At 48.3% G+C, this 21284-nt stretch overlaps 1 protein-coding gene across 2 annotated transcripts; it reads right to left on the reverse strand.

Annotated features, from left to right (window-relative positions):
* Positions 1-3241: 3241 nt before the first annotated feature.
* On the reverse strand, positions 3242-20996 carry HJURP (Holliday junction recognition protein). 2 transcript variants are annotated; one of them, XM_024243684.3, is made up of 10 exons: positions 20788-20996; positions 20249-20315; positions 18967-19022; positions 16167-16278; positions 13811-13875; positions 12131-12223; positions 10612-10690; positions 7017-8605; positions 3972-4039; positions 3242-3660 (listed from the first exon to the last, which is right to left on the reverse strand). In XM_024243684.3, the coding sequence occupies exons 1-9, from the start codon at positions 20914-20916 to the stop codon at positions 4001-4003; spliced, it is 2229 nt and encodes a 742-aa protein (XP_024099452.1). In that variant the 5' UTR covers positions 20917-20996; the 3' UTR covers positions 3242-3660; positions 3972-4000. The 2 variants fall into 2 exon arrangements, with proteins under 2 accessions (XP_024099452.1, XP_024099451.1); XM_024243683.3 differs by having other exon boundaries at positions 3242-4039.
* Positions 20997-21284: the final 288 nt, after the last annotated feature.

A 21284-nucleotide genomic window follows, 5' to 3' on the forward strand; every position in this document is an offset into this window, starting at 1 on the left:
TTTTTTTTTTTTTTTTGAGACAGAGTCTTGCCCTGTCTCCCAGGCTGGAGTGTAGTGGCGCAACCTCGGCTCATTGCAACCTTTGCCTCCTGGGTTCAAGCGATTCTCCTGCCTCAGCCTCCTGAGTAGCTGGGATTACAGGTGCGCACCACCACGCCTGGCTAATTTTTGTATTTTTAGTAGAGATGGGGTTTCACCATGTTGGCCAGGCTGGTCTCAAACTCCTGACCTCGTGATCCGCCCACCTTGGCCTTCCAAAGTGTTGGGATTACAGGCATGAACCACCGTGCCAGGCCAGGACCCTTCTTAAAGGGAAAGGCACCTAACCACAACACACATCAGGAGGACTGCAGCCAGGGTGGAAGTGCTACAGCGGCACAGGAGGGTGGGTGTGCAAGTCTGGAGACAATCCAGAAAGGCTGCGTGGAGGAAGTGACATTTATTTCAGGCCCTTCCCTTTGAGGCTTAAAGTTACCAAAGTAAGTTTGGACTGTTGGAACTGGAGCCCAGTGAGGCCTAGAACAGAATTTGGCTGCTGGTCAAAAAGGAGAAATTAGCCCCATGTCTAAGAACATGTAGGGGAAGAGAGGGGCAGTGTGGGGAAGGCTTTTGCTATGCTCAGGCCATCAGAATAGTCTAGGTGTTCCCAGAGCACGTAAACCAGGACTTCCAAACTGTTCCCAGTACAACTGCCGAAGGAATTCACCATCCGGGGTCCCATCAACAGGAGAGAACCGCTATGCTGTCCAAAAACCAACCCATGCTAAAGCCTTCTCTGGAATAGTGGTTTTGTGTCTCCCGTGGAGCGAATGGTGAATTGATTTCCTGCCAAGTGATGAAGAGTATTGCTGCTAAACAAGCTTGAACACCACTGATGCAGTGGGGAGAGTGCACCATTCAATACAGTACAAGGAGGCAGCTGTACATCTGTACAATTGGCTCTCCCTCCATGCCTGTGCAGAAACATTTCCAGATGGTTTACAGACCTAAATGGAGAGAGCGAAACTTAAGACAGTATAGTATTTTTTTTATCCTCAGAGTATGGTAGTTTTTCTTTTAAAAGTAACAGCGGAAGCCAGAAAAAGGAGGAAGTTATCTGCCTTAGTATGTTTAGCGTTGCTAAAACAGAATACCCAAGGCTGGGTAATTTATACAGAAAAGATTGGTTTAGCTCCCAATTCTGGTGGCTGGGAAGTCCAAGAGCACGGCGTTGGCATCCGCTCGGCTTCTGGTGAGGGCCTTGTGCTATCTGGAGACACAGCGGAAAAGCAGAAAGGTGAGTGGGCAGGTGCAAAGGCAACCCGCTCTCGCAGAGAGTGAGAACTCACTCCTTCAAGAGGGCATTCATCTGTTCATGGGGTGTCCACTCCCATGACCCAAAAACCTGCCACTAGGCCCCACCCCCTAACAGTTACGTGTGCAATTAAATTTCAAGACAAATGGCATCCAAACCATAGCATTGTGTTAAAATGTAACTTCCATACAATAAAATAACACAAAGTTAAATGACAAATGATAGATAGAAGTTAAAAACTGGATTGTTTCATATCATTGGATCCAGAATACATCCAAATCAGGAAAACAGAGGCAAATATAAAACCAGTGTCCTGAGGACATTTAAAAAACCAGGACTCCCAGGAAGACACGCTCAACAAGTCATCAAGAGAAAGCAAACTGTAAAGCAACACATCTTACACCTGCCAGAGCTCAGACTGGCAGCAACTGGCAGCGATAATGTGGGGAAAAGGTACCTCTTATATTGCGGGACATCGGGCAAACTGGAGCAGCCATTTGGGAGAGCAATTTGGCAATAACTATGGAAGTTCAAGGCACACCCATCCGTGACCCGTAATTTGCCTCTAGGTGTGTGTGTGCCACAGATAGTTGACACTTATGCACAAGGATCCAGGGTGGATTTTGCACCCGTCCGCAGACATCCAGGACAATAAACCACCTAGAGAACTCACCCACATCTATCAGCTCTTGTCACATTCAGTCTCTTGATGAAACAAAACTGTAGCGTATGTGCAGTTTAATTTACTCATATAGTTTGAAACAGACTATACCATAGTTTATGGGTCCCTTATTGGCAGATCCTGTAAGTTGGCCAAGACCCATGCCCAGATCCTTCCACCTCACCTTCCTCCACTGGATGACAGAACACCGGCCTTTCTGGCAGCCAGGCCTGGCCCGGCCAGCAAGGTTTCAGCAGTCTGCTGGGTGTGGGGGGAGGAGAGGCACAAGCAGTTCTGGGTTGCAGTGATGGTTTTCCTGAAGAGGAAAGGGTGGGTCGCGTTGTCCTTAGGAAGCAGCAGGCCTGAGGGAAGGCTCTAGATCTGTAGGGGCCATTCTGGCCCTGGCCGAGCCTGAGCCAGCATTACACTGCCGGCCTGTTCTTTGAGGAAATGAGCCGTCTATGAGGTCTGCAGCACCTGGCGAGGTTCTCAGCTCTCAGCAGCATGCACCCTCCTTACTGACTCACAGGCTATGGATTGAGCTGTGTCCCTCAAGTCCTAGCACCTGGCATGATGGTATTGGAGATGGGGCTTTCTGGAGGTGATTAGGTTTAGACGAGGTCATGAATGAGGGGCCCTTATGATGGGATTAGTGCCCTCCTAAGATACCAGAGATCTTGCCCTCTCCAGCATGGGGGGACACAGCAAGAAGACAGCTTTCTGCAAGCCAGGAAGAGTCCTCACAGGGGCCCAGCCATGCTGGCTCCCTTGTCTTAAACTTCTAGTCTCCAAAAACTGTGAGAAAATAAATTTCTACTGTTTAAGCCACCTGGTCTCCAGCATTGTTGTGGCAGCCTGAGCACGCAGGTGCACGCGCACACACACATGGTCCCAACGTAAGATGTCCCAACGTAAGATGTAGGGGGGAAGGGATATGAGGCAGGGTAGGGGGGTGATACCTGACATCAGGAGAGCAATTGCCTGGGGCGGCAGGCAGGAATGAAAAATGTGTAATTTAATCTCATTTTAAATCTTTCATAAAAAAGCAACCCCAAACTCATATGGCAATATATTAACTATTTACTCTATATAACTATAACTATTATATATTTGTTATATATATATATATAAAACAAATATATAGTTAATATATTAACTATATTAACTATTTACAGCATGAGTTTCACTAATGTATTCTGAATATGTGAAATATTTCATTACAAAAACGTCACCATGATATCCTGTCATCAACAGCTTCAATAAGAATCATGAGGAGTCACAGGCGCTGTGGCTGCAGGAGTGTCTGGGACAACCAGGATTGTTTATTTTCCTTCAAGGGTCATTGCATGCAGGGCTCAAACTTACGTCTCACAAGCAAACAATATTCTCGAATGAAATGGGAAACGGGAGAGAGGATTCTCTGGACATATCTAAATTTAAAAAATAACACATGGCTGGGTGCAGTGGCTCTCGCCTGTAATCCCAGCACTTTGGGAGGCCGAGGCGGACGGATCACGAGGCCAGGAGCTCGAGACCAGCCTGGCCAATATGGTGAAACCCCGTCTCTACTAAAACTACAAAAATTAGCTGGGCGTGGTGGTGGGTGCCTGTAATCCCAGCTACTCGGGAGGCTGAGGCAGAAGAATCGCTTGGACCCGGGAGGCGGAAGTTGCAGTGAGCGGAGATCACGCCACGGCGCTCCAGCCTGGGCGACAGAGAGAGACTGTCTCAAAAACAAACAAACAAACAAACAAAACCCCCCAAAAAACACACACATTAGAAAAACAGGCCTATCAAAGAGAACCCTAAAAATTCTAATTGAGCAACTTTATTCACATAATTTCTACACCAAGAACTCAAGGTCATCTCTGATGGAGGCAATTTCACTAATATTTACTTTAAGGGCAGAGAAGTCAACCAAGTCCTCACAGTCTCAAGAATTAAAAACAAAACAAAACTACAAACAGAGAGCAAGTGGGAAGAGAAATAACACTCCAAAATAACCTAGCTACATACTTTTAGTTTTGAATTTTTCTAGCATGAAATCACTTTTCTCTTCCATCCTGTAAGACGTGTTCTCTCCTCTAGGAAAAAAAAAAACACAAAGACAACGATGTTAGCAAAATTCTAGTAGAATTCCCAATGCCAGCCACTAAAAGGTTAACTGTTTTCAACTTATTCCATTGCATGTATAAAAATACTTATAGAAAATGGCATTACATTAAATAAGTAAGGTATGTTAAAGAAACAACAAAAATATAATGGCAACCCCCCGACCCTGCTCCCCACACTCCCCCAGGGAGCACAAGCTGGTGGGGAAGTCCACATCCCACACCCTGGCCCAGCTAGCACTGCTGCACGAGTGAATTTAGGAGTTCTAAGACTTAAGCTACTTTTCCATATCTATTAAAAGGAGAGACAGCCTGCCTATTGGACAGAATCGATCTAATCAAGGGGTTCTGGTGGGGATGAAAGAAGATAAGGCGTAAAAACGGTTCAGCATGGCCTGGCACACAGAGATCACTCAGATGCTAGGTATGAAAACTCCGTATGTAGTTGCAGCTCATGAAGATTTGGTCTCTTTCCTCAAGAAATCTATCATTTAAGCGGGAAAAGCAGAAAAACACAGCAAACCAGTTAAACATGTTTATATTGTGGTTTAAAATGAAACCTGGGGTGTCATGATTTGACTTGCTATCAAATTCCAGGGCAGCTGGGAGGGCCCTGCTGGGCCACCAAGGGCTGAGTCCTCAGGACGGTCCACTCCCCAGCCCCACAATAATGCAACCTCACACCATTCTCTGCAAGGCTGAGGTCCCTCCTGTGTGGCTGGGCCAGAAGAAAGCCCTTTAGGCTGAGCAGGTGAAAAAGCAAGACAGGAGCCTCTGCACAGAGCACCAGGGCAGGACGTCACACATGGAAAGCGGTCTGCAGGTGACTGGCACGATGCCAGCAGATCATGGAACAAGGTGGGAAAAGGCACGAGACAGAATCCCAGGGGCAGGATGATGGTAAAAGGAAGAGCTGGGGCACTAGCTGAGAAAAAGCAGTTAGGTTTAGACAAGCAGGGCGAGCAGAGCAGAGGAGCTCTGATGTGTGGGAGACCAGGAGAAACCTTGGATCGCTCTCTGGGCTGGAGAGTTGTTTCTGGTGAAATTCTCCCCTTTCAACTGAGAAAGAGAATCTTGAGAGGTTATCTGTTAAACAGAATGCATAAGCTTCACTCTCAAAGCAGCCTCCATGAAGTGTCTGCCATGAAGATGTGGCTAAGATTCTCGAAGGCTTCACTAACTGTGGCTGAAAGTCACCCGCCTGGTGGTTTGGTCTGAAACAGCCAAGTGCGCACAGGAGTGGGCATCAGGTACACAGTTGGAGACCAAGACTCGAGGGAAAGACTGCTGTTAGTCGTGCACTGCCAGGGGAGGAGCTCCGAGGGCCCTGCCCACACAGTACCCCTGACCCTAGCCGGGGCCCTGCAGAGAAAAACCTTTCCCATCACCTGAACACTTACGTATGTCCATCCTCAACTGCGAAGACGGATGACAACCGAGGCTTGTTTCATCTGCTTCTGGTTGGCTCACACAGTATGACTTTATACACGAAAATAACTTTGAAAACCAAAACATCCAACAAAACCTGGGAGCTTCTAGAACTGAGCCAAGGAGCCTGAGCCGCTAACCTATGAGACTGGTCCGTGTCCAGACAGCTCCCCACTGCAGCACCCACCATGTGCAACCCCTGGGAGGGTGGGGGTTACCTGCACGGAGCAGGCATCTGAGCGGTGGGTGGAGTCTGGGGAGGACGTCTGAGGATGCAATAGCAAAGAACTGGGGAGTAGGGGGAGAATGCCAGTGAAAGTTTCCTGGAAGGGAAGGGCTGCCCTACGGCAGACCCTGGAGCGGGTGGCCCTGTAACAGTCAGAGTGACACTGAGAAAGGCACCAGGGGGCTCAAGCCACAGGAGGCCGCTGGTGGTCTGAGAGTGTGGTCTCTTGCCATGCACAGGCCGGACTGCAGGCTTCGAAGGCAGGCACCACAGAAGGAACAAGGCATACCAGACTTTGGTTCTGAGCTGGACAGACGGCAGGAGCCAGTGGCCGAGAAGGGCTCGCAGGCCAGGCGGGTCCAGGTGGGAGAAACAGAAAATGGGACACTTATGGCAGACAGGGTCCACCCAAATGACCTCAGAGAAGAGGCACATCACCAGGCTAGGACACAAGGGAAGAGGATACTGGAGACACGGCCTCACCTGCTGGAACCACAAACACACAAAACCCAAAGGAACCGGCCAAATCAAACCCACAGCCAAGTCCTGTCCACCTGTGGGTGAGCCGTGGTACTGAGTTAAAAAAGTTGCATCCTCCAGATCCTGGCTGTGGACACACAGAGAAGCTGTGCTGGGGAATCCAACCCTTAATGCCAACAAAGGTACTCACTCACACTGACCCACCCCACCCCACCGTCTCTAGAGAAAAGGGTACACGCAGACTAAAACTCTAGCTGACATGATTTGCACAAATTAAGCTGCAGAACAAGGTGGAGAAGTTTTAACACTGAGCACTGAGATGATCTGCAGAGCACCCCTCGCACCTGTGAGAATACCATGCTCGTGGCTCTCCCAGGCCACTCTTGCTCTTTCCCTACCAGGAATCCAGAAATAGGAAGTTATTCGCTTTAGATCACTTTTGCCTTACAACAGCTATTTTCTGAGTGTCAGATGAAGAGATTAGAAATGAAGGTTTGACAAAGATGAATAAAGTGTAGTAAGTAAGGATTTGTAGGAAAAAAGCCTCTGAATGCATTCTAATGGAAAGTGTGTGAAACTTCTGCAAGAGCATCTTCTGCTCTACCTCGACGCATCTCACACAGGTACACGTTCTTGTTATAGATGCTGACTTTACAGGAAGGAAAAGCATTTGGGAGAAAGCTCGGAAGATGATCACGTATGTAAGAATTCGGTTGAGATTCACTAAACGTGGCACAAAGGTTCCTACCATAAAAAGCCTCTGTCCAAAGAGCGGTCACTCACATAAAACACCACATTCAACCAACAGAAACGCACCTTCCTCTCTTCGGAGTTGGGCTGTGAAGAGCTGCCCTGGTCTCCCGGTCTGACGGTGTTGCCCACCCCATCTGAGGCACCCAGGGAATTGGCCTGACGTCCGGAGCCCTGGGGGTCTGATAGCCTGGGTCTTTTTGCAGGGAATTGATGGTCCCTCCTGGTGGCATGAGCAACACATGTAGACGAATGAGCCTCAATTGCAGTTGAGCCCAGTAGACTTTTTCTGCACCCCAGGGGTGATGATGGCATCTTCTGGAAACCCTGGAAGTGAGGGTCTGGATTTAATTTTCCTAAGAAGCCTTCTGTTTGATATCGAACTTCCATACTTGCTTTATCTGTAGATACTCCAATACATAAAGGCACCTTCATCTGCCCAGGAGATTTGAGGCAATACTTTTGATGAAGCTTGTCAAATTCTTCTTTAATTTCATCATAACGATTCCTTCCGTGGCCTGGCACTTCTTTATCTGGGACTGAAAGAGTTTTGCTGGGTGACACTGACTTTCTAAATATTCCAGAACCGTTTCCTTGAACGCGAAGGTCAGATGTCTGCTGCGGGCGAGCTGGGCTGTGTATGGGGTTGGCCTTTGGAAGAGATGAAGACGAATCGCTCTTGGGCAGGCACCTACTTGCTTCCAGAGATCTTCCGCCCAGGTTTTCAAAAGCCTCACTTAAACTTTTTGCTTTTGCTTTGCTGGAAGGTAAACTCAGCCTGCGGGTTTCTAAGCCCCGAAGGCCACCAGGACTCGCAGGACCCCCTCTGTACATGTTCATGGCCCAGGAATCCGGGAGGCCCATCCGGCGAGGCTGGTTCCTGGGACTCAGGCAATATTCCCGATGAAGCTGATCAAATCGTATTTCAATCTCCCTCTGACGGTTCTCTCCACGGTCCTGTTGTATTCTTGGTCTGGAAACTATTTTTACAGGAGAAATTAACCACTTTAATGTCCTAAATCTATTTTCCTGATCAAGATTATACGTTGCACTGGAGTCAAAACAAATCAAGGAAGAATACTTCGAGGGTGTCACTTTCAGCTCCTTCCAACTTGGATCTAACTTATGGATTTCGGGTTTGTTGACTTCAGGAAAAGCTTTTTCCAACTTTAAACCTGTCTTACGGCAAGAAACATCTAATACATTCTTGCAATCTCTTAATGCTCCTGTCTCTTTCACAGGCTCAGAACAGGGTACGAAGTTCTCCTTGGAGCTCCTCTGAGAACGTCTGGCTCCTTTGCAATATGTTTTGTTCATCCTGCTCTTACACCTGTGCCTCCTCCTGAAGTTCCAGTTTTGCATGATGAATGTTTTGGTGGAGATGATGCTTGATGGCTTTGTGCTCAACAGGCGGCTCATGGAGTGCAGCATCCCTGCATACAGGTCACTGATGGTCACGTTGCAAATGTCATCGTCTTCAAAGGGCTGGCTGCTTAAGAAGCTGCTGCTACTGGTCTCTTGTAGGGAAAGGCTGTCATTTCTAGGTACTAAGGCCATGTCTGTGCAGGAAGGATGCAAAGGATCCCATTCTCTGGGAGATGAAGCTGGTTTTGCTGGGTCACCAGGACTCTTTCCGGAGACAAGACTGCAGTATCCTAGGAGAAAAGATACACATAAAGTAAAGGTGTGTTACCATTCTAAACCATCCATGTGCACAGACGACAGAAGTTAAGACTGGATCAGGACTATGTTTTTTTAAGCAATAGCAAAAACAAAAACATCACAAATGTGTAGGAGTAGACTCTTCTCAGAGATATTTTTTGCCATCAAAATTTGATTTCTACTCTCCATCGTACATTTCCCAAAGGTGTCTTCCTTTCCCTCTAGGCTGTTTAGAAGATGGATGCCTTTTCAAAAGCTAATTAGAAACTGAAAAATGACAACACTGTTTACCTACAGGGATGGGAAGGTGTGTAAGACTTCTAAACAAACCTCTTCATATAGCTTTGACTTTTGCATCATGTAAATGTTTCCTATATTTAAAAAAAAATAAACCAACAGTGATGGGAAAAAACCATAAAATTGAACACAAACAGAAAAAAAAATCTGTATGTTAAATTGATAACTGAAAGAGGAAAAAAAAAGAGTCCAAATACTCTGAGTGTCTGCCTCTTAAAGAGATATTGTCTAAGGATAAAAAGAGCTGCTTGGAAATTTTCAAGCTTATTTAGTAGATGGTTGTGAAGAGTGGTAGCAGGTGCTGCAATGCTAGAGTTATTTTATGCTGTACAATTGACCAGATGAGCACGTGTTAAGTCCTTGCGGCTGGTGAGAACTGGGAGAGGCAGATACGGCATCAGGGCAGGGGTGAAGAAGTGCTCAAAAACGCATGGCGTTGCACTACACGACACAAAAGCCAGCCTGAAAGGGGCTCCCTGACAGCTACATCTGGGGTTACTGGAGCGTCAAATTGAATACCGGCAATGGATTATAACATGTGAATCAAAGAACAAAAAGACTCCATGAATTCCTACTGACCCTAAAAAATAAAAATAAAATAAATTAAAGCATGAGAGGGAACTACAGGAGGCAAAAAAAAGAACCAGAGGGGAGACAGCTCTTTTGAACAGAATAATAATGCCAACTGACATGTGCCAAGGAATGGCAGCGACAGAAACAACCTGGGCGGGGACCTCCACCCAGGCGATCCGCATTGCTGGCTTCTAAGTCACTGGGTGAGAAGCTTTTAGAGAAAAGGCTCCTAGGAGATCTCAAAGAATCACACATAGATGACTCCAAGGAAAAAGGGCCTGTCACAATGAGAAACATTGAATTAAGGTCTTAACTTAACTCAATGACCAGCCTAAAAGTCACCAAGAATGGGACAGACTGACCAAATGTTCTGAGAGGACACGTCATCCCTGTAGTAATTTTGCCGAAAATGTTTAACATGAACCTGACCACGAGAAAGCAATCAGGTCCAAATTCAGGGACATTCTGCAAAACTACTGGCCTGGGCTATTCAAGAAAGGCAATAATATGAAAGGTGGCCACGAGGGAGAAAAGGCCAAGGAGCCGCTCTTGATGGGGGGAGACTAAACGCAACGGTGGTACCAGCCTGAGTGGGTCCAGAAATGGTCAGGCAAACCAGAAAGGCTGCAAAGGACATCACTGGCACAATGGGTAAAACTGTACTGCATCCATGTTCAATTTCTGGGGTGTGTTAAGCGTACTGTAGTCATAAAGGAGAATTAGCTGATTTTTGGAGGTCTGTGTGAGGCATTTAGGGATAAATGCATACACAAATGCAAATAAATACACACTGTGTGTGCACGTGTGTGGGGGGTGATAACGCAAATATGACATGTTAATTGTGAAACAAGTGAAGGGTGTTCACTGTACTAGTCCTGTGCTTCTGGAGATGCAAAACTTTTCAAGCTAGTAAATTGGAATAAAGAGCAGATGTGCAGAGGAGAAAACAGCTCATTTGAAAACATCTTAATCTTCCAGTGAAATCCAAGTGTATCTCTAACAATTTATGTTGATGAAACGCACCAGGAAATGATGGCATGGCCAGTGTGAGTAGCTCTGAGGGGCCACGCAGCTCCAACAAAAGTGAAGGAGACATGCACGGTTCACACAGTTTCTGTGTCACACTCACCAGGGGCAGGCACGGCAGGTGAGGTCAGTGAAGGGAGCAGAGTCACACGTGCATCCTTTCCAGCTCTGTTACCTGCACACTGAAATCAGAGCCAGTGGTTACAAGAAAAAAGTTGCCAGGTGTCAACTGGGTGCAAGGAGCTGGGTTCTCCCCTGACGATGCGGACTGTGCATCTAAGCACAGCCGCGTCGACAAGCGTGTGAATGTGGTGACAGTGGCCAGCTAGGCTTCGGGCAGTGGGAAGAAAAAATGTCCTACTAAGATCTGGACAGTTGATGTGGTCTCCAGGATAGCTTCCAGCCAGTCACCACTCATCTGCCAGTAACTTCTTACCCCAGGGGCGCTGGTAGCTTTCTTTGTCTAGCATTATACTCAGACCACAAGAACACCTAGGGGCCAGCTAGATGGTGGACAAAGAAGACCCAATAGATCCGTTCGTTCCTAACCCTCATCTGTTCCCTGGATCAACACAGGAACCAAGAGGACACCACTTGCTGCCTTGGGTTAAAGGAAAAAGCATTTCAGGTACATCCGCTAAGTCGGTGGTCCTCAAATACAGGCTTTCCACGGGTCAGCAGCACAGTAAGAAAACACATACACCCCTGTGAGATTGCTGCCTTTTTCTGGAGTTGAATTTTTATTCTGCAATGTGTACTTCCTAGGTAGCTGGTGTTGCAATGTCCTTTATTCTATGGCAGAGGGCACTGACCTTAAGAGAGGGGTTGGCAGGTGAGTGTGCCCACCTCTCATGCCATCACAACCTCCCCGCAACATGACCTCTCAGCAGGCGGGACAGGTGCCAAGAGTCAGCCTCCTCACCTTGCAGCTGATTCTAGCCTGATCACACCAGAGAATGTGGGGACTATTGCTTCCCTAACTATGCAGCTTCAAATCCTGGTCCAGAGGTCGGAGCTGCTCTTAAGAGTCTCGTGTGTGGCCCCAATAGATTTTTTTTTTTTTTTGAGATAGAGTCTTGCTCTATCACCCTGGCTGGAGCACAGTGGCACAATCTCAGCTCACTGCAACCTCCGCCTCCTGGGTTCAAGTGATTCTCCTGCCTCAGCCTCCCAAGTAGCTGGGATTACAAGCACCCACCATCACACCCAGCTAATTTTTCTATTTTTAGTAGAGATGAGGTTTCACCATGTTGGCCAGGCTGGTCTCAAACTCCTGACCTCAAGTGACCCACCTGTCTTGGCCTCCCAAAGTGCTGGGATTACAGACATGAGCCACCGTGCCTGGCTGCCCCACTAGATTTTTCTCTGAGTTGCCCCAGAACAGCGAGCAGAGCGCCCCTGCCAGGGCTCCCACCTTCCTGATGGCGCTGCCCTGGGGGACCTGGAGTGTTTATTCAAGAAGAGCAAGTATGTCAGCATGTGAATAAAACAATTTGAAAATCATTACTTCAAATGCTCTTTACAGGTTCTGTAGAAAAAACAAAAAGCATAATAACACAGTACCTCAATGTGTTTAGTTTATGATCTAATTATATAAAAACAAATACTGGGAAACAGATTACCTCAAAATACTCTGCACCTTGTAGCAGTATATCCACTTGGGTCAAGTATTTCCTTCTTAACTCATTTTTCAAAGGGCTCTGAGGCACTGCAGGCTGATCAAAAAAGAGAAGTCAGAATTTTTAAGAGCTTCTGGGTGCAGCTGACCTTTTGGATTCTGGAACAAACTGGCAAGCTCATTAATGTACAAATCTTTACATGATGCTACTCAAAGTCACTTTCACCTCCATGATGTTATTCAAAGTTACTTTTTCACCTCCTGCTATGTTAATAACCCAAAAGAACGTAAAAAGACAAAAAATAAAATAAACACCATGTCTAGAGAAGTTTATGACAGCATTCCTAGACCAGGAAAAAAAAAATCTGAATATTCATAGGTGAGTTCAGGACTCAACTGCTGGTAATAACTTCAAACTGGTAAGTTTATAAGAAATTCAGTGCTCCTGGCTGGGTGTGGTGGGTCATGCCTGTAATCCCAGCACTTTAGGAGGCTGAGGCAGGTGGATCACTTGAGGCCAGGAGTTCGAGACCAGCCTGGCCAACATGGTGAAACTCCATCTCTACTAAAATACAAAAATTAGCTGGGCATGGTGACGGGTGCCTGTAGTCCCAGCTACTTGGGAGGCTGAGGCAGGAGAATCGCTTGAACCCAGGAAGTAGAGGTTGCAGTGAGCTGAGATTGCCCCACCGCATTCCAGCCTGGGTGACAGAGTGAGACTCCATCTCAAAAAAACCAAAAACAAAAACAGAAATTTAGTGCTCCAGCTCAGGAGGCTGTCCTACCCCTCCCCTGCTAGACACTGGAAATAGAGAGCGTCACCCTCTGTCCTCTGCTGAGTGGGGCTGGCACTTTGGTTCTTGACTCTTGGTACCACCCACTTTCCCTTTGTTCCAATCCCTACACAATCTCTCAGTGAGCATCCACTTTCTTCCCCAGGACCACGGCCTTTTTCTCCTTAGTCACTGAAAGTCACACATGGGTGCGTGGGAAACCGTCTGCACAGAAGTAGCAATTTTAGAGGAAAACCATGCACCAGGTACCCCAGCAGGCGACAGAGCGTGACACAGGGGCCGGGAAACATGCTGGAGCTGGTTAAGCTCTGTGTAAATTCTCATCTATCCCAACCAAGGAGGATGAGAGGCACATCCCATAAGAAAACAGGTGGTTTCTGTGACCCGGGGGGGGCACTCTGGGAAACAGACATATAAATGACACTTACTGTTTAGGTTAGTGATGGCTGCCCAATGAGGCGACCTTGTGACTTGGGGCATTTGAGGACAGACCTGGAAATACTCCCTAGAACACCTCTCTTTTTACCCTGCTCCTGTGGGGGAGACTGACCGAGAGCTCAACTTTCCTGTCGTGTGCTCATCCAGGCAAATGGCGCCCTGCCAACCACACTGACAGCTTTATCTGCAGAGTGAAAATCATCGTGAATCAGGCTTGCACTGGGGGTAGAACTGGCTGCCAAGTGCTAGACTGAGAGGAGGGCCTTACCGCTGAAGGGAATCCGGACATGAGGAAATCCGAGACTTGAAAGTAGCAAAAGCCAGCCTCAGGAGAGGACTTCCAGAAGGGTGCAGGCAATGCTGCCCGCCCCAGGCCACATGAGCTTTGATGGACCCACCCCTGAGCCCCCAAGCGCCCCCTCTGTCCATTCATTACTAAAGGCAGTACTTACCGCTAAGGCCCAAGCAACTGACTCTTCCTGGTCCAACGTGGCATCGACCTCACTGCTTTTTGAATCTAAAAGTCAAACAAGTAAATCTCAATCAGGATTTTCAGGAAAGAGTGCATTTTCCTCTCAAGGATGGTTTTGGCATCACTTCGAGTAAGTTCTACAGTAAAAATCCCCATTGCTTCAAGGGTGCACCCATTGGAGCCATCTACGGCTGCCCGTGGTTCGTAGTAACCGAGAGAACCCCTTAGAATGGGAATCTGCCCGGGACCATGGAGTGAAGAAAGGCAGATTCTGCACCACCTCCAGCTTTCCATGGCCTCTGAGCCTGGAGGTGGAGACGCTCAAGCCCAGCACCGCTCGACAGAACTTCCAGTGACCATGGAAAGTTCTCTGCCTGCTGTCCTAGGCCAGCCACTAGCCACATAGGACTACTGAACAGCTGGGATGTGGCCAGTAAGGCTAAGGAAATGGATTTTAAATTTTATTTCACTTTCAACTAATTTAAATATCATCCAGAGAGGGCTTGTGGGTGCCATACTGGGCAATACAGCTGTCAAATGACTATTTCCTGTGATTTCAAGCAATCGGGAAAATTCACAGACCTAAGGATTTATAGTTAAAATCTGGATTAATAGCACAGCACCACAGGTAAATATCCTCGTAAGAGCTTTCCAATTCTACTCTGAAAGACCACCAGCTTCCCTTTAGCGACTCAACACCCATCACTAACTATCGGTGTAGGCAAGGTGCCAGGAAAGGCGCTGGGCAGAGGGGACAGAGGCTGCAGAAGGCCAGTGTCCAGGAGACAGGTGTTTAAAGACTAGTGACAAAACTGTTTCAGAAGCAGAGGAACCCAGGTCTAAAGAGCTTAGATAAGAGTGGGGGTCTGTTCCAGCCTGGGGATCACAGGGGCTTCCCGGGGCAGCGAGGAGGCCATGCGGTCAGGCAGGACTTCAGGCCCCATTCTGGGTTCTGGCCTTTTACCCCAAAAGCAATGGGAAGCCACGTGTTGTATCAGAGAAGCGGCTTGACCACATTCACAGGTGCGTCAGTGGGGCAGAGGGAGCCCGGGTGGGGATGGGGGCTGGTGCTTGGGGGTGGACATGAGAGCTAACGAAGCACAAGGCACAGGACAGGGATGCCTTGGCCATGAGGAATGAGGCAGAGATTGAGATGAAGAAGATCCTGGGTTTCTGGCTAACACTAGAGGGAAGATGGCAAGGGCCTGTACTGAGGCACAGAGCAGAAGATAGGGAGCCTGTGTGTCAGGCTGAGTCTTAGCTGTGCCAAGTCTGGACATGAAGTATTGAAGCAGAGGGGGTGCTGGGCAGTAAAACACCCCCAGTTGAGGTCTGGCTGGAGGTTACAGTCAGCACACAGAGAAGCCATGGCTCCACCCAGGCGAAGGGCAAAGGCAGCTCAAACAAACCCTCCAGAAAGGGCATCCGGCAAGGACGGGAGGTGAGCAGACTGCAGGCTGGGAAGGACGAAGACGGAAGGAGGAAAACTGGAGGAGCAGGGGCCGAGGAGCAGGGGGCCACAGAGGCCCAGGCCAGAACTTCTGGAAGGTTTAAATGCTATGGAGAGCGCAAAACCCAAAGAATAAAACCCAAAGAATGCCAACAGGATTTAGCAATGGGGTTGCGAGAAACCTCACCCAGAGTTGGGCTTTAGAGATGGAGCCGAAAGGAGTCGAGAGAGGAGGAACGCACGGGGTTGGTGGGGTAAGGAATCCATGACAGCCAATGGAGCAGGTTATTTCACTCTGGTTGTAAAGGGAACTGGGCAAAGGGAGGTGGCAAGGAAGGGGTCCAGGACAGGGGAGAGCCACGAAGGGTCTGATGTATCTAAGGTGAGTCTGAGCGCATCTAAATACCGATGGATGGATCCAGGGGACAGAGGCTGAAGACAGAAGGAAGGGGTGAGGGACGGATTCCCGAGAAAAGAGGACAGGATGGGGCTGGGCAGTGAGACTGGTCTGTGGAAAAGGAAGGAGCCTCCTAGGAGGACGAGGCGGGAAGCTGCCCTGTAGAAGTGAGGGTTCACAACACCACCCTGTAGGGGCAAATCTTAAGTCTTATTAAATCTGGATATTAACTTCTCACATGGAGAGGTATGTTTATTTACTCAAGAAACACCTGAGTACCATTCATATGTCAGGCACCAGATGTAACTGTGGGCAAGGCAGAGCTCAGAAGGAATCAACAGGGTACTGTAACATGATTTTAGTTTTTAAGATATACCTTAGAAAAAATAAAAACTTCACTACTGAGGAATCTAGGCTTTAAGCTGTTGTAACAGGTGCGTCAGGCCTGGTCCCTCCTGACTTCAGTTCTCTGACGAAGGCAACACTCACCGGCTCCCAGGACTGTGCGATGTGAGGGAAGCTCAGGACCCCAGGCTGCAGCTTGCACGGAGCCATCTGTCCTGTCCGCGGGCTTCATGGAGGAGTCCTCCAAGTGCAGAAGCTAATAAAAACATGGTTGTTTATGAGTGACAGCACATTTCAAAGTCACCGTAAAGTAACAAACCTGCAATCCTTCTGTTAACACAGGAGACAGCAGGAGCCTGCCACAAGGCTTCTCTTCTCCCTGCATGTCCACTTTATAAGAGGCCTCAAGAGCGTAGCAGGGAGCTGAGGCTCCCCTGGGTTGCAGCGGGGGCTGCTACTTAAAAAGCCACTTGGAAGGAGCAGGGAAAGTCAGGCGCCCAGGCACGAGCAGATAAGCTCACACCTCCTAACACTGGCCCAGGGATGACAGGGACTGGGGCAAACAAAAAGCCAAATTGAAACAGAACAAAATTGTCCTGAGGTCATCAGCGAGAACACAGAAATAGTCAAGTGGCCCCTGGGCAACTTCCTGTGATCTTTAAAGAATATGCTTGAGTATTTAAGGCGGGGAAGAGCCAGTTTAAGCCCAAGCTACAGGCACAGAGGCAGCTGCTTCTCCTGACCAGGAGCTCACACCTGGTGGGCAGGGGTGGTCGGGCGGCCACACTCCTGGTCAGGCTTGCTTCAGCTCTCCAGAGCCTGCTCTACAGCAAGCCCCACGAATAATCCCAGAGCATGGCATCGGTGGGTTCTCATTAGTGAAATTCAAGCATTCAGGATACCAGATTGGCTAAAATATTAATATTTTAGGAACCACCCAGCCTTATAAAAACAGGGCGTGAGAAGGTGGCGCGGCCTATACCATTAGGGATGGTCCTCAGGTGTCAACTCTGAGGGTTCAGAGGACTTGGGGTTACCCAGCACTACAGGGTAACTGAAGCCCACTTCCAGAATATCAGAACCTTTGCTTCCAGTGAAACCGTCACGTAAGGTGGAGTTTACAGGGTTGTTTTGTGGCTGTGTCTGAGGCAGAACCTGGTTTGAGAATCACAGAGAAGCAGACGATCTACACTAACCCCAAACTATGTGGTAGCTCTGGTAGCTACAAACAGAGCCCAGGCATTGTGTTATAAGCAACCCAGCACAGGTCAATGCCCGACCTGCCAGGGCCCACAGCCTCCCCCAGCCTCCAGGGCAGCAGGAGCACCAAGTCATCTGGGAAAAGGTGAAGGCGGATCTGGGCACTGTCACCAACAGCAATTACAGTGAAATCAGAGGTGTCCCCAGCTGAAATCTCAGGCTACGCCCAGTTTCCTAATCCCAAGAAAGGGTCTGAAGATTCTGGAGACCCAGGTAGGGGTCCTCCTACATTTTAAGCAAAAACCTTAAATAAATCTTTAAATGAAAACTTTGCCACCAGGACCATATAAGCACTGGTCTGATGAGTGGACATCTCTATTATGCATAATTCAAAGAGTATATATACTTTAACCCAATAATCCCACTTCTCAGCATTTATTGAAAAGGGGGAATATCAGTGTTGGGAAGAGATAAGGACCAGGATTTTCTCTGAAAACCATTTCTAACAGAGGCTTTATAAATAAAGTTTTATTGGAACATTGCCACGAACACTCATTTACATATTATTTTCAGCCACTTCCCTCCTGAAACACAGAGCTGAGTAGTTACAACAGAGACCATGCAGCCAGCAAAGCCTAAAATATGTACCATCCGGCCTTTTGTGGAAAAAGTGTGCTGACCCTTATTTATTAATAAAGGAAGCCACAAATAGCTAATTGCCTATCAACAGGAGAGCAGTTAAAAAAACATGATTTTTAAAATAATTATATAATTTTATAATTATACAATAGTTGATGAAGAGAAGAGTTCGCCAGATGTATTAACTGGAAATGGGAGGGAGAAAAAAATGCATTTATAAAGACATGTATTATAGGGAATCACATTGTACTAAAATAGCATTAGTGACCATCTTTGCAGAGAGAAATCAGCTCATTTATGTAGTTGTATGTACTTTTAACATTTCTATGACTAGAACAATTAATCAAGAAGATTTGATTTCAAATTTGCTGTTAATATTATGTCACCTTGACCTTGATGTTTTCATTCTTGGGTACAGGTTCCCTGACCTGTGACCACAGGGAGGAACCATGTGGCATCTGAGAGGCAGTGATTAACTGAATACCAGACAACCTGGCAAAAGCCACCATGGCAAAAGGGCTCCTGGGTGACCCCGTAGAAAGGCCAACAGCACCTTCCACTAAAATAACGGGTCTCAGAGCTGCAACACCCTTGGATCAACTAGGCAGGGAAGCCCAGGTCTTCCAAAGGTAGAAAAATGCAGAAGGAAAGACGTGTGATGCTCCAGGCCGCACCTCCCCTCATCTCTCTTCCTCCCCTTTCAAAACAGGAAGAGAGACATTCTTCTTCCCTAGAAGGAACTGGATTTGGTCTTTTCTGTAAGGACCCAACAAAGTGAGTCCCTTGCTGGGTTGGCACGTGGCCTTGGGGAGGGCTACCCAGCTGGCCCAGCCTCTGCACATGTGTTATCAGAGCCCCTCAGCCTGTGACACAGGAAACACAGGGTGATGAAAAAGGCCAAATATTACACAGTGACTCCTTGCACTTGACAAGCTACAGAAGAAACGCTTCTAAATCCTTAAAAACAGAAAGAGTATAATCATGAGAAAAAGTGCCCCATGGTGGCCTGTGCGTAAGCTCAGAGGTTGGGCACACCCACACCTTTATTCATATCAATACTCCTCCACAGCAAGGTTATTTGGCAATAAAATTTGACACTAAATACCTGGATCTCTCCTTCATTTCTTTCCTTTATTAGTCTTCCACCCCAAATTCTCAATCCTGAAGAAAAGAAACAAAAATGACCGTTTACATAATCCTGAACGCTGAACTTCTGCTCAATCTGTATTCACCAGAAGCCAAAGTGACAGGCAGAAAAAAGGTACAATATTAAAACCAAGCCAGGTTTCTGACACCCTGCAGTTGTTCCTCTTCGTAAAGTTTCAGGTTTTTAAGGCAAATTTGTCATTCATGGAAATCTCTCCTACCTACTAGACAACGGCTCATCAGATTACATCATTAGCCCAAAAAGTTAAATGAAAACAAGGAACATATGACAGCGACTGTCCTTAAAATATAGAGGGCAATCTATATACCATATAGAGGGAGTAAGCACTTTTCGCAGGCAATCTCTACATCCCATATACTGAATGAATGCTTTCTAAGGGCAATCTACATGTTATACAGAGACCAAAGGGTAACAGACCTGCCACTGGAATATTTTAGTTTCTGCCTGTGTAAACCTTTCACCCAAGATGTGCCTGGATTGGCTATAAAGGCAGAAAGGTAGGATTTCTTTTTACTCAAGGAGCAGCTCTTGTGAACCTTTTGTGTCCCTCTGTTTAATGCAACATAGAACTTGCTCTGAGGTTTGTTTTCATTAAGTGATACTGAGTTAGTTATAAAGCTATATGGGAGGAATTGACCCCAGCCAGTGCAAAGTGTCACCAGCTATTTACCAAAAAGAATCCACAAGATTTCAGTCCGTTTACATTAACTATTAAACAGAATGCCTTCTTCTCCCTATTCAAGTACTTGGAGCCTCAAGGAAGACAGTTACTACTCCAAGTTAAACAGGGCAAACAATAGTCAATGTGAGTATTCGCAGTGGGGGGTGGGTACTGTTCCCAGAGTTTCATAGAGATTGTGCTTAACTGTTACAACACCCACGCCCAGGAGACATTATTGTCATCATCCTTCCCATTTCACAGATGAAGACACAGAGACCAGTCCAGCTAAGCAACTGCCCCACGCTGCCATGGTGGGGAGGTGGCCAGCGGGGATGCCAACCCGGTAAGCCGGAGGCATGTGAGCCAGGAGGCACCTATGTCTCTTCAGGAATTGTTCTAATAAGTAGTTCAAGTAATTTACAGGTTTAAGGGCACCAGTGTTTTGGTTCCTATTAGTTAGGTGAACAATGTTTACTTCTTAAGAGAGCAGGCACAGCATTTCAACTACTGCATTCACACTCTTCACCCGAATACTCAGAAGGTGGGGATGACCCTTACCCTGTGGCGTCTCGTAGGTCAGAGTGGCCATTTGCACCACCGGGGCGTCCTCGAAGGGCTGGTTGTACTGCGGAGGAGGAAGGGGCTTCCTGTCAGGTCCCAGGGCCACGAGGAGCCCCAGACCCGGGCGGAGGCGGCGCCAGCCCGTGAGAGGCCGTTAGTCTGGCCTGGGGCGCCCCAAACGCGGTCTCTGCAGCGGAGCCCCAACCCCGCCTCTCTCGTCCCACTCAGGAGCACCCCCAGCCCCACCAAACCCTCCTCTCTGCACCCAAGCCCCAGTCCCGCTTCCCCACTCCCCGTTCCAGAGGCCCCAGTCTTTCCTCCCCGTCCCCGCTCCGAAGCCTTCGGCGCTGCCTCCTTTTTCCCTCTCCGGAGCCCCTAGCTCCGCCTCCACCTTCTCTCCGCATCCAAGCCACAGTCCTGCTTCCCCAACCCCCGCTCCGAGCCCTCAGAGCCCCTTCCCTTCCCGTCCTACCTCCCCTCCCAGCCTCACTCCGACACGCAGGCCTCCCATCCCCGCGGACCGGCGGGGGCCGCACCTTCTCTATCAGCCGCTGCATGCGCCTCTGGAAGCGGCGGCGACTGGCCCTGAGCTTCTGCAGCAGCTGGTCGTCTTCCACGTCCTCGCCCTTCATGGCGCGCAGCGGACCCAGAATCGGACCCAGCATCAGACCCAGCCGCTGACCCAGCCAGTACCCAAGCGCCAACCCGCACTGCAGGGCCTCGCGCGCCACAAACTCAAATAGGCGACTCCGCCCTTCCTGCCTTCCTCTGGGTTTTCTATTGGCTAGAGCGGAGAAGCCGGGCACTGATTGGGCCTTTCAAACAAATTTGCGTCCCACCTCCCGGCCAATCCACGCCCGAGTTTCCAGCCACGCCCCAAGGACCATGTCCGGCGGAAGGGAGGGAGGGTCTCCGGCCCACGGCCGGTGGTAGTTGCACAAACAGCTGTGTGCTTATTAATCAGCGGTGCTGTGCGAAATCCGGTGGGATGCGTGTCATCTCCCGCGCTGTGCACCGGAGATAAGTGCGGCCT

This window comes from Pongo abelii, chromosome 11 (assembly GCF_028885655.2).
Source record: "Pongo abelii isolate AG06213 chromosome 11, NHGRI_mPonAbe1-v2.0_pri, whole genome shotgun sequence".
NCBI lineage: Eukaryota > Metazoa > Chordata > Mammalia > Primates > Hominidae > Pongo > Pongo abelii.